Consider the following 18,997-nt stretch of genomic DNA (forward strand, 5'->3'; position numbering starts at 1 on the left):
TCTTGTAAAGTGCTGTGGTCACGAACAAAGTGAGTGGATATTGTGCGTGCAAGTGAATGAGACTGAGAGAAGGAGAGAGAAGAGATACGACACCGAGGGGTTGTAAAACCCTCCTCCGAAGGCCCCACTCTCGTCGGCAAGAGTGGTCTATTCTTTGATTGCACAAAGGTATACAATGCGTATGCAATGGACTATGCAACTTGGTCTATGCCGATGACGACAACGGTGACGACAACGACGATGACGACGGCTAAGGCTGAAATCTGTGAAACTTAGGGGCTGGAATCTGCTAGTCTTTTGGGGCTGTTTTCATAGGCTGAAAAACGCAGGTGTGGCTGTGTTTTAGGGCTGAGTTTTGTAACCAAAACGCTGTAGTCTGCAGGGGTCTTAGGCTGTTTTTCCTCGCTGCTGTCCTTGCTGTAAAACGCTGCCTAGAAACGCTGGAATCTGCTGTTGCAGGCTGCGTTTTGCTGCTGATTGAGATGCTTGAAAACGCTGAGGTTCTGCTCTCAAAAACGCTGTCAAAGTGCTGAAAATCTGCAGGTCTTGTTGAACTCCAAACCACTGGAAGGCTGAGATTGAAAAACGCCAGGGAATAGTCTGTCTAGAGGGCGATCCTGATGGCTAATGGCTGCGGATGAAGAGGGAAGCTTCACGGCGACAGGTCTACTACTAGAGAAGGAAACGCCAAGGAAAGGTCTTGCTGGATGGCGATGGGGGTCATGAAGGGGGGGGTACTGCTGAGAAGTTGCCTGTTGAGCGGGAAGCTCCTGCTACCTCTTCTGCCATTTAGTGCTAACTTGGGTTTGCTTATATAGAAACTTAGCAAAATTGCCCTACCTACTTTTGTAGGAAAGTCACTTAAAAATAATAAGTGAAAATCCCAATAAATAGGAAAATAGGCTAAATGCACTGGAAAATTCCCCTAACTGATGATAATGGATTCTGATGGGAATTCCGATGATCATGCTGTGTGCAACCGGAGGATATGCATCTATGCTAAGTGACTGGGCATAAACGATCTACGAATAGACTCACAAAAGTGCCAGATCACTGCTAATCTAGACTGACTTGATTGACTGAACCCTGCTTTGGTGTAGCTTGTCCACAGACACATAGGGTTGGGATGTGTCACGTGACATCCCCTCCTTTTCAAAGTGAGGTACTGGTACCAAATTGTATGGCGTCGAGGGAGATCGCCAACAGCATCCGGAATCCTGGAAGGGACTCTTCGCCGGTCCACTCTGCTGTGTGGGTCGAGCGGTACTTGAACTTCATAAAGGTCTGCAACGCTTGCTTCTTTGGGCCGCGCCGAAAGCGACACAAAGTCTTCTGTGGCTCCTTTCTTGCTTCAACTTCGTCTAGAGTCTTGCTTCTTTCGTCTTCAAGAATCTCCATGGCTGAAAATTCTTGAAACCATCTCCAACACAAAACCATGAACATACCCATTCCATGTAAAGTGAAGGAAAAAAATCTTGTCTTCTCTAAAGACTGTGTATGCAATGTAGATTTTTTTTGCTTGTTGCGATCGCACGAACCCAAGACCCCCAAGAACCCACGATTGCAAAATGGTCATCACTCGAAGCGGAATGGATACTTCGCTTGGAGGTGATGAGCATGAGAGAGGCGAAGAAGAATTTTCCCCACCAGGAGGTTTTTCCGACCCTCCCCCTTTCCCTCTACGACAAAGATTGCACTAACTCCTATGGAGGAGTTGGCCCAAGAAAGAGAAGCAGAAAGAAAAGCCTACGAAGAAGACATGGCAGCCATAGAGCGCAAGTACCAAGAACGAAGGGCAGCCATAGATCGAGAGAACAAAGCAAGTCAAGCAGAATTTGATCGAGAGAACAAAGAAAGACAAGCAGAATTTTATCACGAGAACAAAGCACAAATGCAAGATTTATTGCGACTCTTTTCTCAAGCTCAGGCACAGATGCAACAGAATCGGAAAAAGGAGACTCTCTCAGTCTCTTCTTCTCCACAACATGACACACAGGATTTGCATGATTGTGTGAAGCATGATGATGATGATTTGATTGATAATGATTTGCATGATGATGAGAAGCATGATGAATTGAATGATTATGAGAAGCATGATGATTTGAAGCACAATGATAAGCATGATGATTTGGATGCCAATGATTTGCATAATGATTTGGATGACAATGACAAGCATGATGATTTGCATGATCAAGATGTGATTTCTCACAAGCATGATGAGTTGCATGAAGACAATGTGATTGTTCACAAGGATGATGTGTTAGTGGATGCTTTTCCTAGCGACACTAACCTCGTTGTAGATTCGATCAATCACGAAGATCCGATCTTGGCTTTCGAGTCGAGGTCTAATGAATCTCCACAAGAAGATTCGATAGATTCCGAAGAAGCGATCTTGGCTCTCGAGCCTTGATCCAAGGAACCATCACAGGAAGTATTATGTGTTTGCATGATTGATACGCACGCATTGTTCGAGTGTTTCATTGTGAAGGTTTCCTGTATTTTAGTCAGCACCTAAGCATGACATATTGTATGTTGAGCACATTTCTCTCATGGACGAGCACGAATGTATGCGGATTTTTCGTGAAAAGTTGAAAAGTTTGTATGTAAGGAAGTCGCATTCCATTTCTCTTCCTTGGCATGACACAGTTTCCGAAAGAGCATATGATTGTATGAGCACCAAGCATAGGCATTTCCATTGTGATTTGCCACAGTTGATTGATTTCGATCAAACAGAAAAGATTCGACCTCATTGTTTGCATGTGTTTGATGAACAGGTTGTCACTCCGTCTCTATGTTCATCTACATTGCATACACAGTCTTTAGAGAAGACAGGATTTATTTCCTTCACTTTACATGGAATGGGTATGTTCATGGTTTTGTGTCGGAGATGGTTTCAGGAATTTTCAGCCATGGAGATTCTTGATGACGAAAGAAGCAAGAAAGGAGATTCAGAAGACTTTGTGTCGCTTTCGGCGTGGCCCAAAGAAGCAAGCATTGCAAACCTTTATAAAGTTCAAGTACCGCTCGACCCACACAGCAGAGTGGGCCGGCAAAGAATCCCTTCCAGGATTCCGGATGCTGTTGGCGATCTCCCTCGACGCCATACAGTTTGGTACCAGTACCTCACTTTGAAAAGGAGGGGATGTCACGTGACACATCCCAACCCTATGTGTCCGTGGACAAGCTACACCACAGCAGGGTTCAATCAGTTCAATCAAGTCTAGAATAGCAGTGATCTGGCACTTTTGTGAGTCTATTCGTAGACCGTGCATGCCCAGTCACTTAGCATAGATGCATATCTTCCGGTTGCACACAGCATGATCATCGGAATTCCCATCAGAATCCATTAGCATCAGTTAGGGGAATTTTCCAGTGCATTTAGCCTATTTTCCTATTTATTGGTTATTTTCACTTATTATTTTTAAGTGACTTTCCAACAAAAGTAGGTAGGGCAATTTTGCTAAGTTAATATATAAGCAAACCAAAGTTCACACTTTCTGGCAGAAGAGGCACCATGAGCACCTTGCTCAACAGGCAACTTCTCAGCAAGACCAACCCCCGCGACTACTCTAGCGTTTTCTCGACAGAAGACCTAGCGTTTTTGCATCAGATCAGCCTTGGCGATTTGTGCACAGCAGATCAGCCCTGGCGTCATCACAACACAGCAGATCAGCCTAGCGTTTTTGCATTTGCAGAACCCGGCGACAGAAGGACCAATTTCAGCCCCTGGCGTTTTTGGATTTCAGCAACAAATTAAGACCGGCATCATTCATCTAAAGTGTAGCAGATTCAGCCCATAAAGACCATCAGTTTTCAGCCCTAAGAAACGTCATTTTTCAGCCAAGAAAACGCAGCCAAAACAGTCATTTTCAGCCACCGAAACAGTCCCGAAATTCAGCGATTAGAAGATCTCAGATTTCAGCCATCGTCGTCGTCGTCGTCATCGGCATAGACCGAGTTGCATAGTCCATTGCATACGCATTGTACACCTTTGTGCAATCAAAGATTAGACCACTCTCGCCGACGAGAGTGGGGCCTTCGGAGGAGGGTTTTACAAACCTCTCGGTGTCGTATCTCTTCTTTCTCCTTCTCTCAGTCTCATTCACTTGCACGCACAATCCACTCACTTTGTTCGTGATCATAGCACTCTCTATAAGACGGAAAGCTCTCTCTTTCCCTAAGAACTAAAAGGAACCTTGAGCAGTAAAGATCACTAATCTTGAGAAAATACAACATTCATTCCGCTGCACCTAACACGCGACGAGGAGTGACAGAGTTTCACCCAAAGAGAGCACTGGCCCCAAACCTTGCCGCCCCTTTCAGTATTTCTTTATATTGCTTGAACTCAGTACAATGTCAGTACTCACACTCTGCACCTTCACCAAAAAGAGTACCAGAGATTGAGCCCTCTACACATATTTAAAGGCCCTCGGCCTATGAAAAGCAGTTACATGAAAAGCTTGAAACTCAAAAGCATTTGGCCCAAAAGCTGGCGCTAAAAATCAACAAGCGTAAATCACGGAAATCTGTACAAGCTGCCAAGTCAACGCCAATTGAGGAATTCCGTAACTTGCCTGCCACGTTATCAGGCTCCACGCAAGTCTTCGTGTGTGTGTGTGTGTGTTTTGGGGGGGGGGGGGGCCTTTACTTTAATGGCTTTAGGTCCCTTGGGCCCCCCATCGAGGTCTCGTAAGTTGGTGGGAACTCGTCTTTAAAAATAGACCACTCGGCAAGACTTTGCAAGTTGGTAAAACTTCTTCTGCTGCTTGTTCTTCTTAGGGTTTAGGCCTCTCGATCGAGATGTGAAGGTTGGCTCCGTTCTTCAGTGGCTTGATATATCAACAATTTGTGACATCCCCCCTTCTTGAGAGAAAGTGATCGTCCACGATTACAGCAAATCTGCAAAACAACTCAAGTTATCTCAAAAATTTCCTAGGATCGTCCCGAGGGACAATCCAAAAAATAAGTATTCTTAATCCAGATCCGAGCTCTTGATATCCCGAGCGTTGGTTTCCTAAAAGTATCTCATCCAATAAGAACTCTCATTCCAAATCGGAGCTCTTGATTTCCTGGGTTGTTGGCTTCCCAAAAGAATCTCATCCAATAAGGAGTCTCATTCCAGATTGGAGCTCTTGATATCCTGGGTCATTGGTTTCCCAGCAACATCTCATCCAATAAGGAATATTCAGTGGTTGGCACATCACAATGAGACACAAATCCTCACATATGCATGTTACAAGACATAGAAACATAAAACGGCGATGAACACTCCCCCCGCAATTAACCATCCAGGTTCGGGCCGTGAGCTCTTCAACGACTCCCTCGTCACTCCTCCCGCATAACCTAAACAGATCCGGGTCGGGAGATATAGAGGCCTTTTACAACCAAACGCCCCCCAGACCACAGCCTACGTCATTTGGAGATGTTGAGAGTAACCACTGCTCAGACTCCTTAATACTCCCCCCGTAATAATCACAAGGATCCGGACCATGAGTAAAAACAACACTTTTCAAACATTCAATACTCCCCCCGTAAATAACTACAAGGGTCTGGGCCATGAATATGTGCAAGCATTCTCAAACATCATTTCTCACTACTACATCCAAGAGTATATCACCAATCATTGAAACCAGTATTAAAACCAAAGTCAAACAATTCAAATCAGCACCAAGACAGGTTCAAATACCATCCATTTCAAAACAAATACCCATTTCAAACAAATTCCTAACAGGAACACCAAACAAGTTCTCAAACAAAACTGAAACTTAAAAATCAATCTCGACATCAGTCGAGCTCGAAAAGACGACTGGCTTTCCATCCTGAGACATGCACCAAGATTAGGGTTAGATTTCTTCCATAAGGTTGTAGCCGACTGCAGCATGGTTCATAAGCTCTTGAACAATTGAAACAAGCCTCGACAGACAGTGTTCTTGTGGTGCAATCACAATGGATCTCTAAGTTTATCAGCTCGAGAAGAGACACTTGATGAGAGATGTCGAGAAATTTGAAGTTTTAATCTGTTAGGGTTTTTGTGGCAAGCCTTTTAGAATATTCCACTCTGCCAGAAGTTGCAATCCGAAGGAAGATGTCTGAAGGCATGTATTTTTGGGCAAAAAATTTCTTGAAAGCTTGCCAAGTGCTTAGAGTGTGCGGCTTGATAGCTATAGACATCCACCACTGCATGGCACTGCCTTTGAGAAAACCAACAGCTTGAAAACTCTTTGATCCTTCTCTTGCAAGTGATGTTTATGGCTTACGCCCTGTAAGACAGAGCAATGAAGCGGGAGCACACCCGATGCGCGATAAAGTAAGGGTGGGAGTGGCTATTAAGTCCGGGATTGGGACACGAAGATACTTTAATAAAATCCCTATAAAACTTGGAAGCGCCATCTTGCTCTGTTTGCTCTTTGGTAAGACCGATATGATTTCAGAAAAGCACACGCCTAAAGCTTTGATAGCCGTGCCAACGGAAAAGAACAGACTGAACACTTTTAGCACTTCAAATAACACTGAACTGAAAGAGAGAGAGAGTGCATGGCACACGAGACGGGGATTGACCGAGTTTCACCCCAAGAGAGCATTGGCCCCAAACCTTGGCACCCCTTTCTGTATTTCTTTATATTGCTTGAACTCGGTACAATGCAAGTACTCGTGCTCTGCACCTTCACCTATATAAAGGCCCTTGGCCTATGAAAAGTAGTTACATGAAAAGCTTGAAACTCAAAAGCATCTCGCCCAAAAACTTGCACCAAAAATCAGCCAGCGTAAATCATGAAAATCCATTCAAACTGCCACATCAGCACAATTAGAGTGAAATGCGGAAATCCGTAAAGGCTACCACGTCAACAAGTCAACGCAAAATAAGGAGTTACGTAATGGCATGCCACGTCATCACGCTCCACGCAAGTGTGTGTGTGTGTGTGTGTGTAGAGGTCCTGCTTTATTTTAATGGCTTTAGATCCCTCAGGCCCCATTGGACAGGGTCGATCAGTTGGTGGGAACTTGTCTTTAAAAATAGGCCACTCGGCAAGACTTTGCAAGTTGGTAAAACTTCTTCTGTTGCTTATTCTTCTAAGGGTTTAGGCCCCTCGACCGAGATCTGCATGTTGACTCCATTCTTCAGTGGCTTGACACGTCAGCAGTTTGTGACAATTGCTCCATTCTTCCTATTCTCTTCATTTTGCTGCTTTTGTCATCTCCTTCTTGTATTAATTTCATTCCAAAATATTGAGATTGTTTCTTCTAGCAACTCTTTCCTTGTCACCACCACAACCCCTCTCATTGGTTCCTCTTCACCCTCTACACCTTCACCTAGTATCCATCCTCTCTCTACATCAACTATTCCCACACCCTCTGTGAGAGGTGATATTGGTAGTCCCTACTCCAAGTTACTCTACCACACATGCCAAGTCCAAGGTTTCTCATGGATTGTTTCGCACTCTACTTCTAGGTCCAGATCTCTTGGATTCTACCACTCATCATTGGCATCCTAGGTTGCATGTCATGGTTGTAGGCCCAAGTAGCTCTGCATACATTTTAGTCAATTCTATTCCATTGTTATTGTCCAGGACATTCAATTAGTCAATTGACCCTACTTTGGTCTAATGGCCCCACTTTTACATGAGGTGGCATATTTATTAGCTGGGCGCCCTCTCTTGCCACAAATTTGGTCCCAAATTAGGGCTTCCAAATTTTGCACACCTCTAGGTACCTTTATTGCAAGTGACCCCTGCTCTCATTCTCATTCATCCAATTGTATAGGCATTCCCTTGAGTTATTGAGTTACTGCTATTGGGTCGTTTTCTCTTTATTTCTCTCTCAATGTTTGTCTCCTCTATCTACTCTCCTTTTAATTCCTTCACCAACCACCCCCTTTTGAGCTTGTTCATCCATTTCGGAACGAAGATTCTTGGTAACATAACATCTATCTGTTTTGGAAGTGTTTCGATCCTTCCCAACAGTGCGAGAACGTGTTCCCACGTTTTGGGAGCCCAAGAGGGATGTTCCCTATAACTTCCCACAAGACGGCCAAAAAAGAACAAAAGAATATGTCTACCTCACTCAGTCACGCAAAACCAGAATAATATCCCTCACTGTCTATCACCTAACCCTTGGAGACGTTGGGATTGATTGGACGAATCGAGAGAGATGCCAAATAGTTGTTGCTTGTTGACGTTGTTGCAAGCTGGACAATAGTCTCGTACAATTGGTGGCTTCCATCATGAAGAAAATGATGATGCTGCATCAATAACTCTTCTTGGGCTTCACCCCCCCCCCTCCCCCCAAACACCTCTTTCCTTTTTCTCTCCAGAAAAAGTGCACCCTTGAGTACCCTATTACAAAATCAAAACTTAACCAGGTATCTTAAAACAGCACATCCTACAAGACTCCCATTATACTCAGACAGAAAACTACAAAGACATTGCATGCAACAAAACATACAGTTCATGCTGCATGTGCAGCAGTTAAAATGTACACCCTGATAGATTGTTATATACAAAAAAGTAAGCTATTCTTTTCTCAACAGTCATCGCAACAAAATAGAGCCAAACAAATCACACTTACGGTCCAAGTCCAGATGCAAGCCCATAGTCAATGAACATGAGGATGCGAAAAGCAAAAATAACAGCATAGTCAACCTGCACAAAAATATCACAAATCTTTTCTGTACATAAAAAATACATGGAGCTTGGATAAACTACAGGTAGTTACTCAAATTGTTAAAAACTCTTACCGCAATCCATACACGTAATGGGTATGTGCAACTGCGATACTTCTCCCAATTGATGGAAACAACAACACTGCTCAACATATTAAGGCTTGACCATCCAATGTTGAAATAGAAAATGCTTAAGCACAACAAAACCAAAACAAAACAATATGTTGCAAATAATAATTGATAGTAATCTACCAATATTTTCAAAAACTGAGCAATCAAAAAACCATAGAGCAAAGGCAAAGAGTTTCATTAATATTTAGTACTTTAACATACAACTTTCCCCTGTTTCAGAAGAATAATCATCTCTACAATTTTGTGTAACAATTGTGATTCAATTCCCCTTAAACTCTTTAAATACTCAATCTTGTTCTGGAGTCGAGCCAAGTGCCGACATTTTCTATCAGCACTCAACTCTACTAGAGAATGTACACGTAACTATTTTCATTTTTCCTAGCAGTATACTTTAAATAGCAGGAATCTTAGGAAATATCACAAACTCCCTTAAAATTAAAAGATACTTGACGATGAGGATTATATACAATAACTCATTACTAACGTAATTTATCCAATTTCGCTTTAATCACAACCTTAAAGAGGTTTCTCCTTAATTAGCTTGCATGGAGAAGGATACGCACTAATTGCGAGCATGGAAAGAAAGAAAGCATCATACCTGCAAACAGGGAAGACAACAGGTTGAACAAGCCACAATCACTGTGATCACACAAAAGACATGCATAAGCACTACATTCTTACTGACCACTTAATGTTGCTCAAAATCATGTTCACTGTCACGCTCCGAACAAAAGAGCCAGCAACTGCAAGGGGACTGGTGGGTTCATTGAGCTTTTTGCTTTATGCACTTGAGCCAAACACCACGAAAATGATAATGCTGCCTTTTGATCTGTGCAGTCTCTTCTGGCTGTGTCTAAAAAGAGCTAATTCTTCCAAAGCAAACCATCTCTGACACTCCCATGGCCTGTTTAACCATTTTTGAGAAAGATAGGTTGGACCAAACCCTTTTTAATGCTTTTCATCTGCAAGTAGCGGAGGAAAAGGCCTTCCTCCAGTATTTCTCTATGCTGCATTTGTCTCAAATCTGCTTTGTCTGGTAACAACTTGACAAAACAAGCATTTTATATCAATAATCTTCTCTGTAGCAAAGGTTCAGCCAAATTACTCTGTCCAAGATAAGGAAACACCTGTGACCAGCAATGAGAGTCACATCGTCCAAAATTCAGATGGCAACTGAGCGTTTTTGCATCAAAATACATAAATCCCAGCTTTGATCAAGCATATATCCTCACCTGCTGAGAACCAAGTGCAACCAGTGATTGCCCCTCCATACACAAATGAGACCAGGATGCCCAAAACTTGAAGGAATCTGAGCTTCCATGCACCAAGGCAACTAAACCCTAGCTCTGATAGAGATAAGAGAACCCCGACTGCGATGCAATGATAGGAGCAAGGAACCGATCGAACTGAATCTCAAAGGAGGCAGCTTACCTGCTGCTTGCTATAGATAACGTCACAGCCAGATGCAAACGAAGGCGATGAAGAACAAGAGTAGCTTTCACAATAGTGGACCCGTAGCTGTCGAAATAGCGTAGACTGACGAACCCTAAGGAAGCTTGCTGAGTACGAGCTCAACTGATGAGTAAAAGTGTTTGATGGGCGGGAGAAAAGGGAAACTGAAAAAGCTTTGCGAAAGGTGAGTTCTGTTTTGAAAAGACGACCCCCCTCCACAACTTGGGAACTTGAAAGTTGGCGTACTTCATGTAATGCCTTGGCGTTACCTGTCCAAAGTACTTGGCTTTTGGCATCTTGTGGTGGTCAGTGGTCATTCTTGACATGGCTGGCACCAGTTGCTAGTGGGCACTCCTGAAAAGTCACAATTTCTTTGGGAAGTTGGCCTTGAAGAAAACCAGCAATACAAGTATGCCAGCAATGCAATGACATACAATGTGTACGTGCATGAGAGAGAGAGAGAGAGAGAGAGAGAGAGAAAGTAGTGCTTTGATGAAGACGATGTGTGCATGTTTGACAAAGAGAGATGGTGTTGATTGGATTGTGTTCTGTATGGCATATATAGTCCCACATGCCCAAAGTCATGGAATTGGTTGGAATGAGGAGTTTGCACGCAAAGAGAATGGCTACAAGTCCACATAAACGACTGCAAAGGCAAGTTCATGAAAGCTTGATAGTTTTGTTTAAAAAGGGAAGATTGTCACAACTATTTAGAGAGAGTGTGAGAGGGAAAGAGAAGAGAAAGTAAGAGAACTTTTAACATCATAATAGCAATCCCAAGAGACCTTAAAGATCTACACGACAAGTCTTGAACTCAGGACTCATTACTCAAGAGGGAAACAAGATAACCAATCTGAGAGAGAGAGATAGAGATAGAGATAGAGATAGAGATAGAGAGAGAGAGTCAACCCAACTTTTTGAAAATCTTTCTTTGATTATTGTAAGCAACTCAAGTGACTTCGTCATTTAATCATGTGTTGCATAGGCTTGGCAAGCCAAAAATTGTATCTTATGGGCTTACTTTTTAAGGTTGTGTAGCTTGCATTTTTAAAGCTAATTATAACATTCTAATTGATTTTGGTTTAAGAGAAGAAGTGGTGGCTTATTAAAGGAGCCAACAAGCTCAGAAAAGAGTGGAGAAAGTGTGTTCTGTTAGTTGTAGGGTAGTGGTAGTACGTGATAAGAAAAACCATAATTATCAAAATTCCGCAACCAAGCATTTGACAAATAGCTCTCTTTGAGCTCTATGTATTTGAGGTATTCCCCCATGTTTTGTTAATGTCTATTATTATTTGACAGCATCTTTGTTCGATAGTTATTTTCACAAGGATCCAAAGAGATGATGAAGAAGCTTTTCTAGAGAAGAAGGAAGATGACACTTCTTTTGAAAGACGACTCTTCAAGTGTATCTATACTATCTATAATGGGGGAAAGGATTCCCCCTGGACATGTGTCAAGAGATGCCACGTAGACTCTTGAGGGGTGGGCCTGAGCACAAACTCTCTTGGGCATTCATATTGAATAGTTGGCTATTGTTGGCCTCATCGGAGCCATCTAGAGGGCACAACCTCGCAGCTCGAGGCTACACAATCAGTGTCGTATGGATTGATGCCATGCAACCCATTGCCCGCAGTCCAAAGGCATTCAAAGCCATTGCCTTGGCTTCATGGGCAGTAGCCATTGCTCTTCTCTCTTCTCCAGCAATTAGAATCAATTGCCTTTTCTGCCTCGTTCTGTACATGCAGTCCATACCTAGAGCGAAAGTTACCTAGCCTCAACACATGGGCTTTGCAGTTAGCTACCTCTAGCTGATGAGGGAGCACAGATCAGGTGTCGATTGATAATCACATACAACAAATTTCCAATTGTAGCGTTCACCTTGCTTCACATAAACTGCAGCTCTCGAGCTATGTGCGCCAAGAACTTTAGTGTTGTAGAAGGGGAGGGTTGTTGGGGGCACGTGCATAAGTTGAACTGGCAGATGAAGGTAGTGGGATGGGCTGCATATTGGGTAGTGTAACAGCTCAAAGTTAGCAAGTATTTTAGGGTAATGGTGAGAGGGTTGGCAGCATCAAGCCTTCAACAAGAGTAGAGCAATGGAAGTAGCTTTTGCGATGTGAGCCTTTGAACGGGTATGGACAATGGGCTAGCCATAAGTGCTACCGGTTATAACCCTGCATTTATATTGGTGGTTTGTGCTTGACATGTATAGTGGATCTCACAACATGGCGCTCTGCAACGTAAATTCTACAACAAATATGGTTGCCCATAGGTGGTGCTTCTACCTCTCACAAATGCAAAAGGCTATGATATAGTGGCACAAGCTCTATTGTAAATTTACACACTACTTTGATAACCAAACTTACCTAAAGCTTAAAAGTCTACGGATACTCCTAAAAATAGTCAAACATGAAAATTTGCACTTTTTTTAATTGTAAATGTATACTTAGTCCTAGTGCTCTTATACGTCTACACTCTTTTATCACTTAAATCCTTTTAACTCAATAATCTTTTATCACTTAAATCATTTTAACTCAATAATCCCATAGGAAACCATGTAATGTCCTTGCATCTAAGACAACTTCCCTTTTGCTCAAATCAAAGAAAGTATTGCAAAAATGTGCACCCACCATGAACAACCTCTTTGAAGTACCTTTTTTGGCTTACGACCAAGCAAGTTCTTCGTTTACCCTAATATCTTTCTCCTCGGATGCAAAATAGAGCTTTTATAAGCACCATTTGACCAGCTCGCGTCCTATATGAACATATTTACAAGTTACGTCTCTCTCTCTCTCTCTCTCTCTCTCTCTCTCTCTCTCTCTTTGTGTGTGTGTGTGTGTGTGTGCGCGCGCGCGCTAAATACATGCCATTGTGGCATTGGCTAGGAGTCTCATTGACTATGCACTTGTATGTCCTTAGCAAGTTTAAGTATCACACCCTCCTACATTGCTTAGTTTTTTTATCACATTCGACCTTGCTTTCCCAAAATTTTAGCTATGAACTCTCCCAATCAAGATGTTGCCTCTCAATCATAATACTCATGTCCACAAATTTTGGGCATCAAGAGTCACTTATGAACTCCATACACTCTATGCAATATATTTCTTTTGGTCCAAAGCCAAAGGATGATAATGGAATATATCTCTCTCTCTCTCTCTCTCTCTCTCTCTGTGTGTGTGTGTGTGTGTGTGAGAGAGAGAGAGAGAGAGAGAGAGTGAGAGAGAGAGAGAGAAGCATGTCTTTCATGGCGGCTTCTCCTATCTGTCCAAGGCAATGCATGTAGATACTGTTGACACGTCTAAGCTAAAAAAATCCACATAGCACCGTCGAAGCATCGTTGTACTAGTGACTATAACTATTGCACGACCCTTTTTTGGTGCATGTTCATTACCATATCCCTTTTTGGGGAGATATTGTACATATAAGAATTACGTGGAGTGACATATTGAGGCGCTATTTTATCTTGCCTTAGAAAAGACATTTACATGCAAGAAAAGCCATTTGTGAAACGCCAGCTAGCAAATTACTTTATTGTCATGTGTGTTGTGTGAGGTGTGACTTATTCATAAGGTACACTTAATAAAAGAAAATAAAGTGCCCCAAAATATTTTCATTTCACCTTTTTTTTGGACGTTGAATCTCCCTCTCCTTTTTTTTATTTTTCATTTTTATTTATGCAACCCCCATGCATGCACTAAGTGGGACATGGCTCTAAGTGAAGCTTCTAATGTATACTCTCTTTTGGCATGAGTAGAATTGAATTATGATGTCAAGAGCTGTTGGCCTACTGGTAAAGGCGAGGGGCTCTAAACGCACCCACTATAGTTCAACCCGTGAGACATGCGGGTGTGGGTGAGTGGGCGCAATCCCGTAAAACTAGTCGAAGCGAAGCTTGAAACGGGTAAAAAAAAGGATTCAATTTATGATGACGACTGACGATTCAATCTTGAGAACGTCCACATGTGTTGGTGACCATCGTGTTTGCCATTTCTTTATAGAGTTTGTTATCAAGACTATTTGCAATTTTGAAGTAGGATCACAAGTAAGTCATGTTAGGGTTCGGCGGTGGGGTGCGCCTTGCGTTCAGCTCGTGCTTCGCCCAAGCTACGAGCGTTGCAGGGTTGTTGGACTCATTGGCAGTGCCTGCACAGCAGGGGACAAGCCCGGGTATGTTGGTGGCATCGTGGCAACAATTCCGAGCTGGTGGGCTTTGGTGGCGAGGCTTCACCCGGGTGAGGGCTCCTGTGGGTGGCAGCCACTTCCCAGGTTTCGGCATGCCCTCCCTTTCCCCCCCTAATTTTTTGCTTGTAGGGAGAGGACATCCTCCCTCTTCTTTCCCAAGAGGCGCATGTGTTTTATGCATCTTCCAGAGGGTGGGCTCTGTGTGGCAGGATTTGCCCATCTTGGTGGCAGCGGTGGATTGTTCTTGGCAGGGTGGGCTTCCCCTCAAAGCATGGATTCTTTGTTGTATGGATCGGGGGTTTTGGTGTGCCTTTTTATCCTCGAAGTTGGGGGCTTCTGGTTCTTCTTCCAACTTTGGCATCATCCGCTATGTGCTCTTTCCAGTCTCGATGGTTATTATGTCTGATCATTGGTTGGGGCATGGCTTGCCTGGTGTGAGGAGGTGAGCCATGGTGACACCCAGTCAACCCTTTGAAGGTTAGGATCTATGCTTGTATTGGTTAAGGGCTTTCGTGTAAAAATCCCGTTGACTCGGACTAATATTGTCGGTGTTGGAGTATGATATCTTGTAGTATGTTTTGGTTGATGGTTTCGATGTTGCTACACCCATGGCTCATATGAGCATGGTTTTATGTAATTTTGTTATGCTTTAATACTTTATCGCTCGCTCATTTTGAGTGAGTATGGCAAAAAAAAAAGGGGGGGATCACATTCATTTCAATGAATATGACAAAAGGCAATTGAAATTGGCCACCAATTCCAAATTATCAACCCACGAGGGCCGGACACTAGCCATAACATGGGTATATCATAAGGAAAGTAGTCTTGCTTGGTGGGTCTTGCTATATAACCTCTATAGAATAATCATGCAGCGCATGTCAAATTGCAATCTACTCCAGCTTATTGAACTTAGGGTCTAGATTCTAGAAGCCACTATGGAAGGGCATTTATGTTACCCGCGTTTGTAATGTCCGTTTGATTGTACAACTTATTCAAGACAAGGTTGTTATAGTGTTGGACGTTTCATCTTGTGAGTACAGATTAATTATCGTAATAGAGTTGTTGATGTAGTCATGCACATGCGCTTTATCTATAATACATGCACCCAAGGTACAATTGATCTCATCTAAGGTTGGTTTTCTTTCACGAATAATGGTCAAGAGCTGAAGAAATTCAAGGTCCGTTGCATGTCTTACATAGCATGACATCTTGTACGAAGTTGCATGTAGCTAGTGGACTGAACTTGTGATATGGCATGTGTTACAAAGCTCCCGTGTGTGACTACAAACTGGGTGTAGTTGGTCAAGATCACCAAGTAAGAGAACACATTTGTTGATGAAGGGATCTGCCAATGTACTTCTTTTTACGTTGACATTTTTTCTTACGACAAGGTCAAAGGTCGTTTAAATTAACATGGATAGCTCGTCTATATTATAATATCTGCCTCTTTTATGTCCAAGTATCGCCGGTCTCATGAATAGAGAGCGGATACTGTTGATTCGTGGTTGGTATCTTGAAGTGGTAATGGACTGTAGATGCAATGGTGCTAAGGCTTGTTGCTACCACTCCGATGGCAAAGCACCCAACAATAAATACAAAAGTGAGGGTAGCAGAAGTGTCTATTTCATTTGTCTGTCGATCTCGTTTTTATCGCTATATATGTGAGGTATGCCGTCGTGCAGGAAGGACATATTTCTAAATTGTGAGCAAAGATGTCACATTGCATGCTCCAATCTTTATACAATACAATAATTTCAAACCATGACCTAGCATATGGACAATAAACTAGTTTCAAGTTGGCTGTAGCTTGCTCCATAACTTATTGAGAACTTCATACCGACACTTAGTACGAGAGAAACGAGGACATATATAGTATGTAATCAATTATTCAGACACTTAGTATGGTATTCTTTATTTAGAGCTAAAGTAAAGATACACAAGGTGAATTCACTACTGTGATACACCACATGCATTCACTACTTGTGTATTCACTATTATAATACATCACATGCATTGTCTGGCAACCATATGCAAAGAGTTGTGTGTGTAACTAACATGTGCAGATGTTGATCAACATCGAGTGTATACTTTTGAAAACGAGATCCAAATAAACAGAAGCAAGGGAAGTAATGCGCAAAATTCTAAAACAAGAATGTAGATAAAGCATGAATCAACTGCAGCAATAAAAAAGGTACTTTATTGACCTGCAATGTTGTACTGCTGCTTTTTGATTGTCCAATCTATAGCCCGATATTTGAGCGAAGCTACAAAAAAAGCAATGTGAATAGTTAAACATAATATCATGCAATGAAACGTCACAGATTGAAAGTGCAAAGTGTACATTGCACGTCATATAGAGGTGCCATACAAAAGTATGGTGGAGAGTTGGCACTGTGGTCTCTCCAAAAAATTATAAGAAACGGAAGTCGTGCCTTGCCTCATAGCGTTTATGTGTTGCACCAAGCAAACGCATGCGCATGGGAAATTGGATGCAGATTACAGACCTTGCAATGTTGTCGAGCTGGAGTCACACTTGTGCAATTGGAACGTGCAGTGTTGTGAATATATGTCCTTCCTGCCATACACAAAACACGCAAATGTAACTTTATGTTCTATGTTCTGCTCGTTAAAATTCCCCCAACTGCTCGTTTGTTTTTCCCTACAGCTTGCTCTTGCTCTTATTAAGGCTACCCCTTAAACATTTGGTGCTCTTTTCTCTAGCCACCAGTGCTCTGATTGCAAATCTTGTTGCTCGACGACCTCCTTTATTGAAGCACTGCTTCCTTCAAAAGCCAGCACTCCCCCATTAATTTCTCTACACTACTTGTTAGTGGCTCCCTTTCTTTGTAGCTGCACATTCTGTTTAGCTTCTCTTGCCTCAACCACCTGCTTGTGCACCCTTTGTGAAATCTTGTTCATTTTCCCTTGGCTACTTGCCTTCTCCTCCTCTTTACGTTGGTTTATGACCTTACACCAACTTCCTAAACCTTCTTCACGCCCTCAACCTACAACTCCCCACCCGTTTCTAGGCTTGCCATCACTTCTCTTTGTCCTCTCAGATCAACTCCTTTGCCTATGCCGCTCGTAGACTTTTTCTCCATCAACTCGTCTTGTCCTCGGTTTGTGAGGTGCTCCTGTTCGACTGTGTCAGTCCTCAGTCTGTGCCTGTTTGACTCTATCAGCACTGCTCCCTTGAGAAACCACCAGTTTTGGTGCTTTTTCCTGTCGAAAGCCAAACCATCAACAATTAGCACCCTCCTATACTATGTTGCTGGCGTTCTTATATACCTACTGCTTTTCGAGCGAGATTGCAGCGCAAGTTCACATCGCTTTTTTTTCTTTCTTCGAACGAGGTTGTAGGCCACTGGATTAAGATTCTGAGTCTATGCTAAGGATTAAGCCAAGTGGCTCAATATGGTGGCCTTATAGCTTGCAAACTCTGGTTACTTGTTACATTTCGCAGACCATCAACCTGAAAGGTACTTCGGATGCTTGGCGACTTGATGAGCACTCTCAAAGATAAAAAATTTGGTGCGATCAAGCCATGGCAGAGGTCTGTTCTAGTTCGCAGATCATCAACCTGGAAGGTACTTCGGATGCTTGCCGACTTGATGAGCACTCTCAAAGAGCAGAAATTTGGTGCAATCAAGCCATGGCAAAGGTCTGTTCTAGTGAAGTCCAGTCACCAAACCTATTGCTTATGGGTACCTGCAAACTGAAACAACGAATTGCGTGTGGTGCCTGCGACCGCCTCCCAACTGCGCGAACTGCTCTGTCAGCGAATTGCTCTATCAGCTTGCGAACTGCTCTGTACTTGTTTTTTTAAACTTGTTACTTAGCTTTTTGCTAGCGTGAAAAGTTGCAAATGAGAAGAAGCCATGTGGTGGCTTGTGTGATCAGATAGGGGGAAAAGAACCTTTGGCTCACCAAGTAATCATGCATTATAAAGTAAGCAAGAGTATCTTTTTTTGCATAAAAGAGAAGCCCTTTCATTGTTTAAGTCGACTTAACAAGCAACATATTGGGGGGATGTCAATACTAATATATCGATGAATACCTATGTGTGTAAAATTCTCTCTTCACGCTACAATAAGTCTCCAACAAGTGGCGCAATGTTTATCAACCCTTATTTGCGGGGTGTGTGTGTGTGTGTGTGTGTGTGTGTGTGTGAGAGAGAGAGAGAGAGAGAGAGAGAGAGAGAGAGAGAGATGAGAACGTGAGAGAGAGCAAATGAAAGGCAAATCTAGGTGGTTGATCAATCTCCTATCAATTCAACAAACATTTTGGAGTTATGTGTAAGGTTAAATCCCCTTTCCAAACACATTTTGGCCTCAGTATGTGGTGGGAGGGATAATGGGTTAAAAAAAAATCCCTCGGGGCCTAATGATGATGATGTTTAGATGTCAAACATTGTGAGTTGATTTCGATTAACTCAAAAGGATAATTATTTTGAGTGGGCTCTAAAAGGGTTGATTTTATTTTATTTTTATATAAAAGGAACCATGATGGGAGTTCTTTTGCGAAGTTAGATCGAATTTTCTCTCAAAGCAATGACTAATTTGAGATGGTTAT

General features: G+C 42.6%; 1 protein-coding gene across 5 annotated transcripts in view; it reads right to left on the bottom strand.

Annotated features, from left to right (window-relative positions):
* SIS3 (SUGAR-INSENSITIVE 3) overlaps positions 1-10,653 on the bottom strand; it is a 96,750-nt gene extending 86,097 nt beyond the window's left edge. The window contains exons 1-6 of one of the 5 annotated variants that reach the window (XM_086509021.1): positions 9,919-10,472; positions 9,735-9,834; positions 9,477-9,534; positions 9,351-9,389; positions 8,735-8,801; positions 8,566-8,639 (exon numbers count right to left, since the gene is read on the bottom strand). In XM_086509021.1, coding sequence (XP_086365147.1) covers positions 8,566-8,639; positions 8,735-8,801; positions 9,351-9,389; positions 9,477-9,534; positions 9,735-9,834; positions 9,919-9,990 — 410 coding nt within the window. In that variant the 5' untranslated portion in view covers positions 9,991-10,472. Of the gene's footprint in view, positions 1-8,565; positions 8,640-8,734; positions 8,802-9,350; positions 9,390-9,476 lie in introns of all 5 variants that reach the window. The other 4 variants (XM_086509019.1, XM_086509017.1, XM_086509018.1 and 1 more) reach the window with 4 other exon arrangements.
* Positions 10,654-18,997: the final 8,344 nt, after the last annotated feature.

This window comes from Adiantum capillus-veneris, chromosome 3 (assembly GCF_014529385.1).
Source record: "Adiantum capillus-veneris isolate H3 chromosome 3, ASM1452938v2, whole genome shotgun sequence".
Taxonomy (NCBI): domain Eukaryota; kingdom Viridiplantae; phylum Streptophyta; class Polypodiopsida; order Polypodiales; family Pteridaceae; genus Adiantum; species Adiantum capillus-veneris.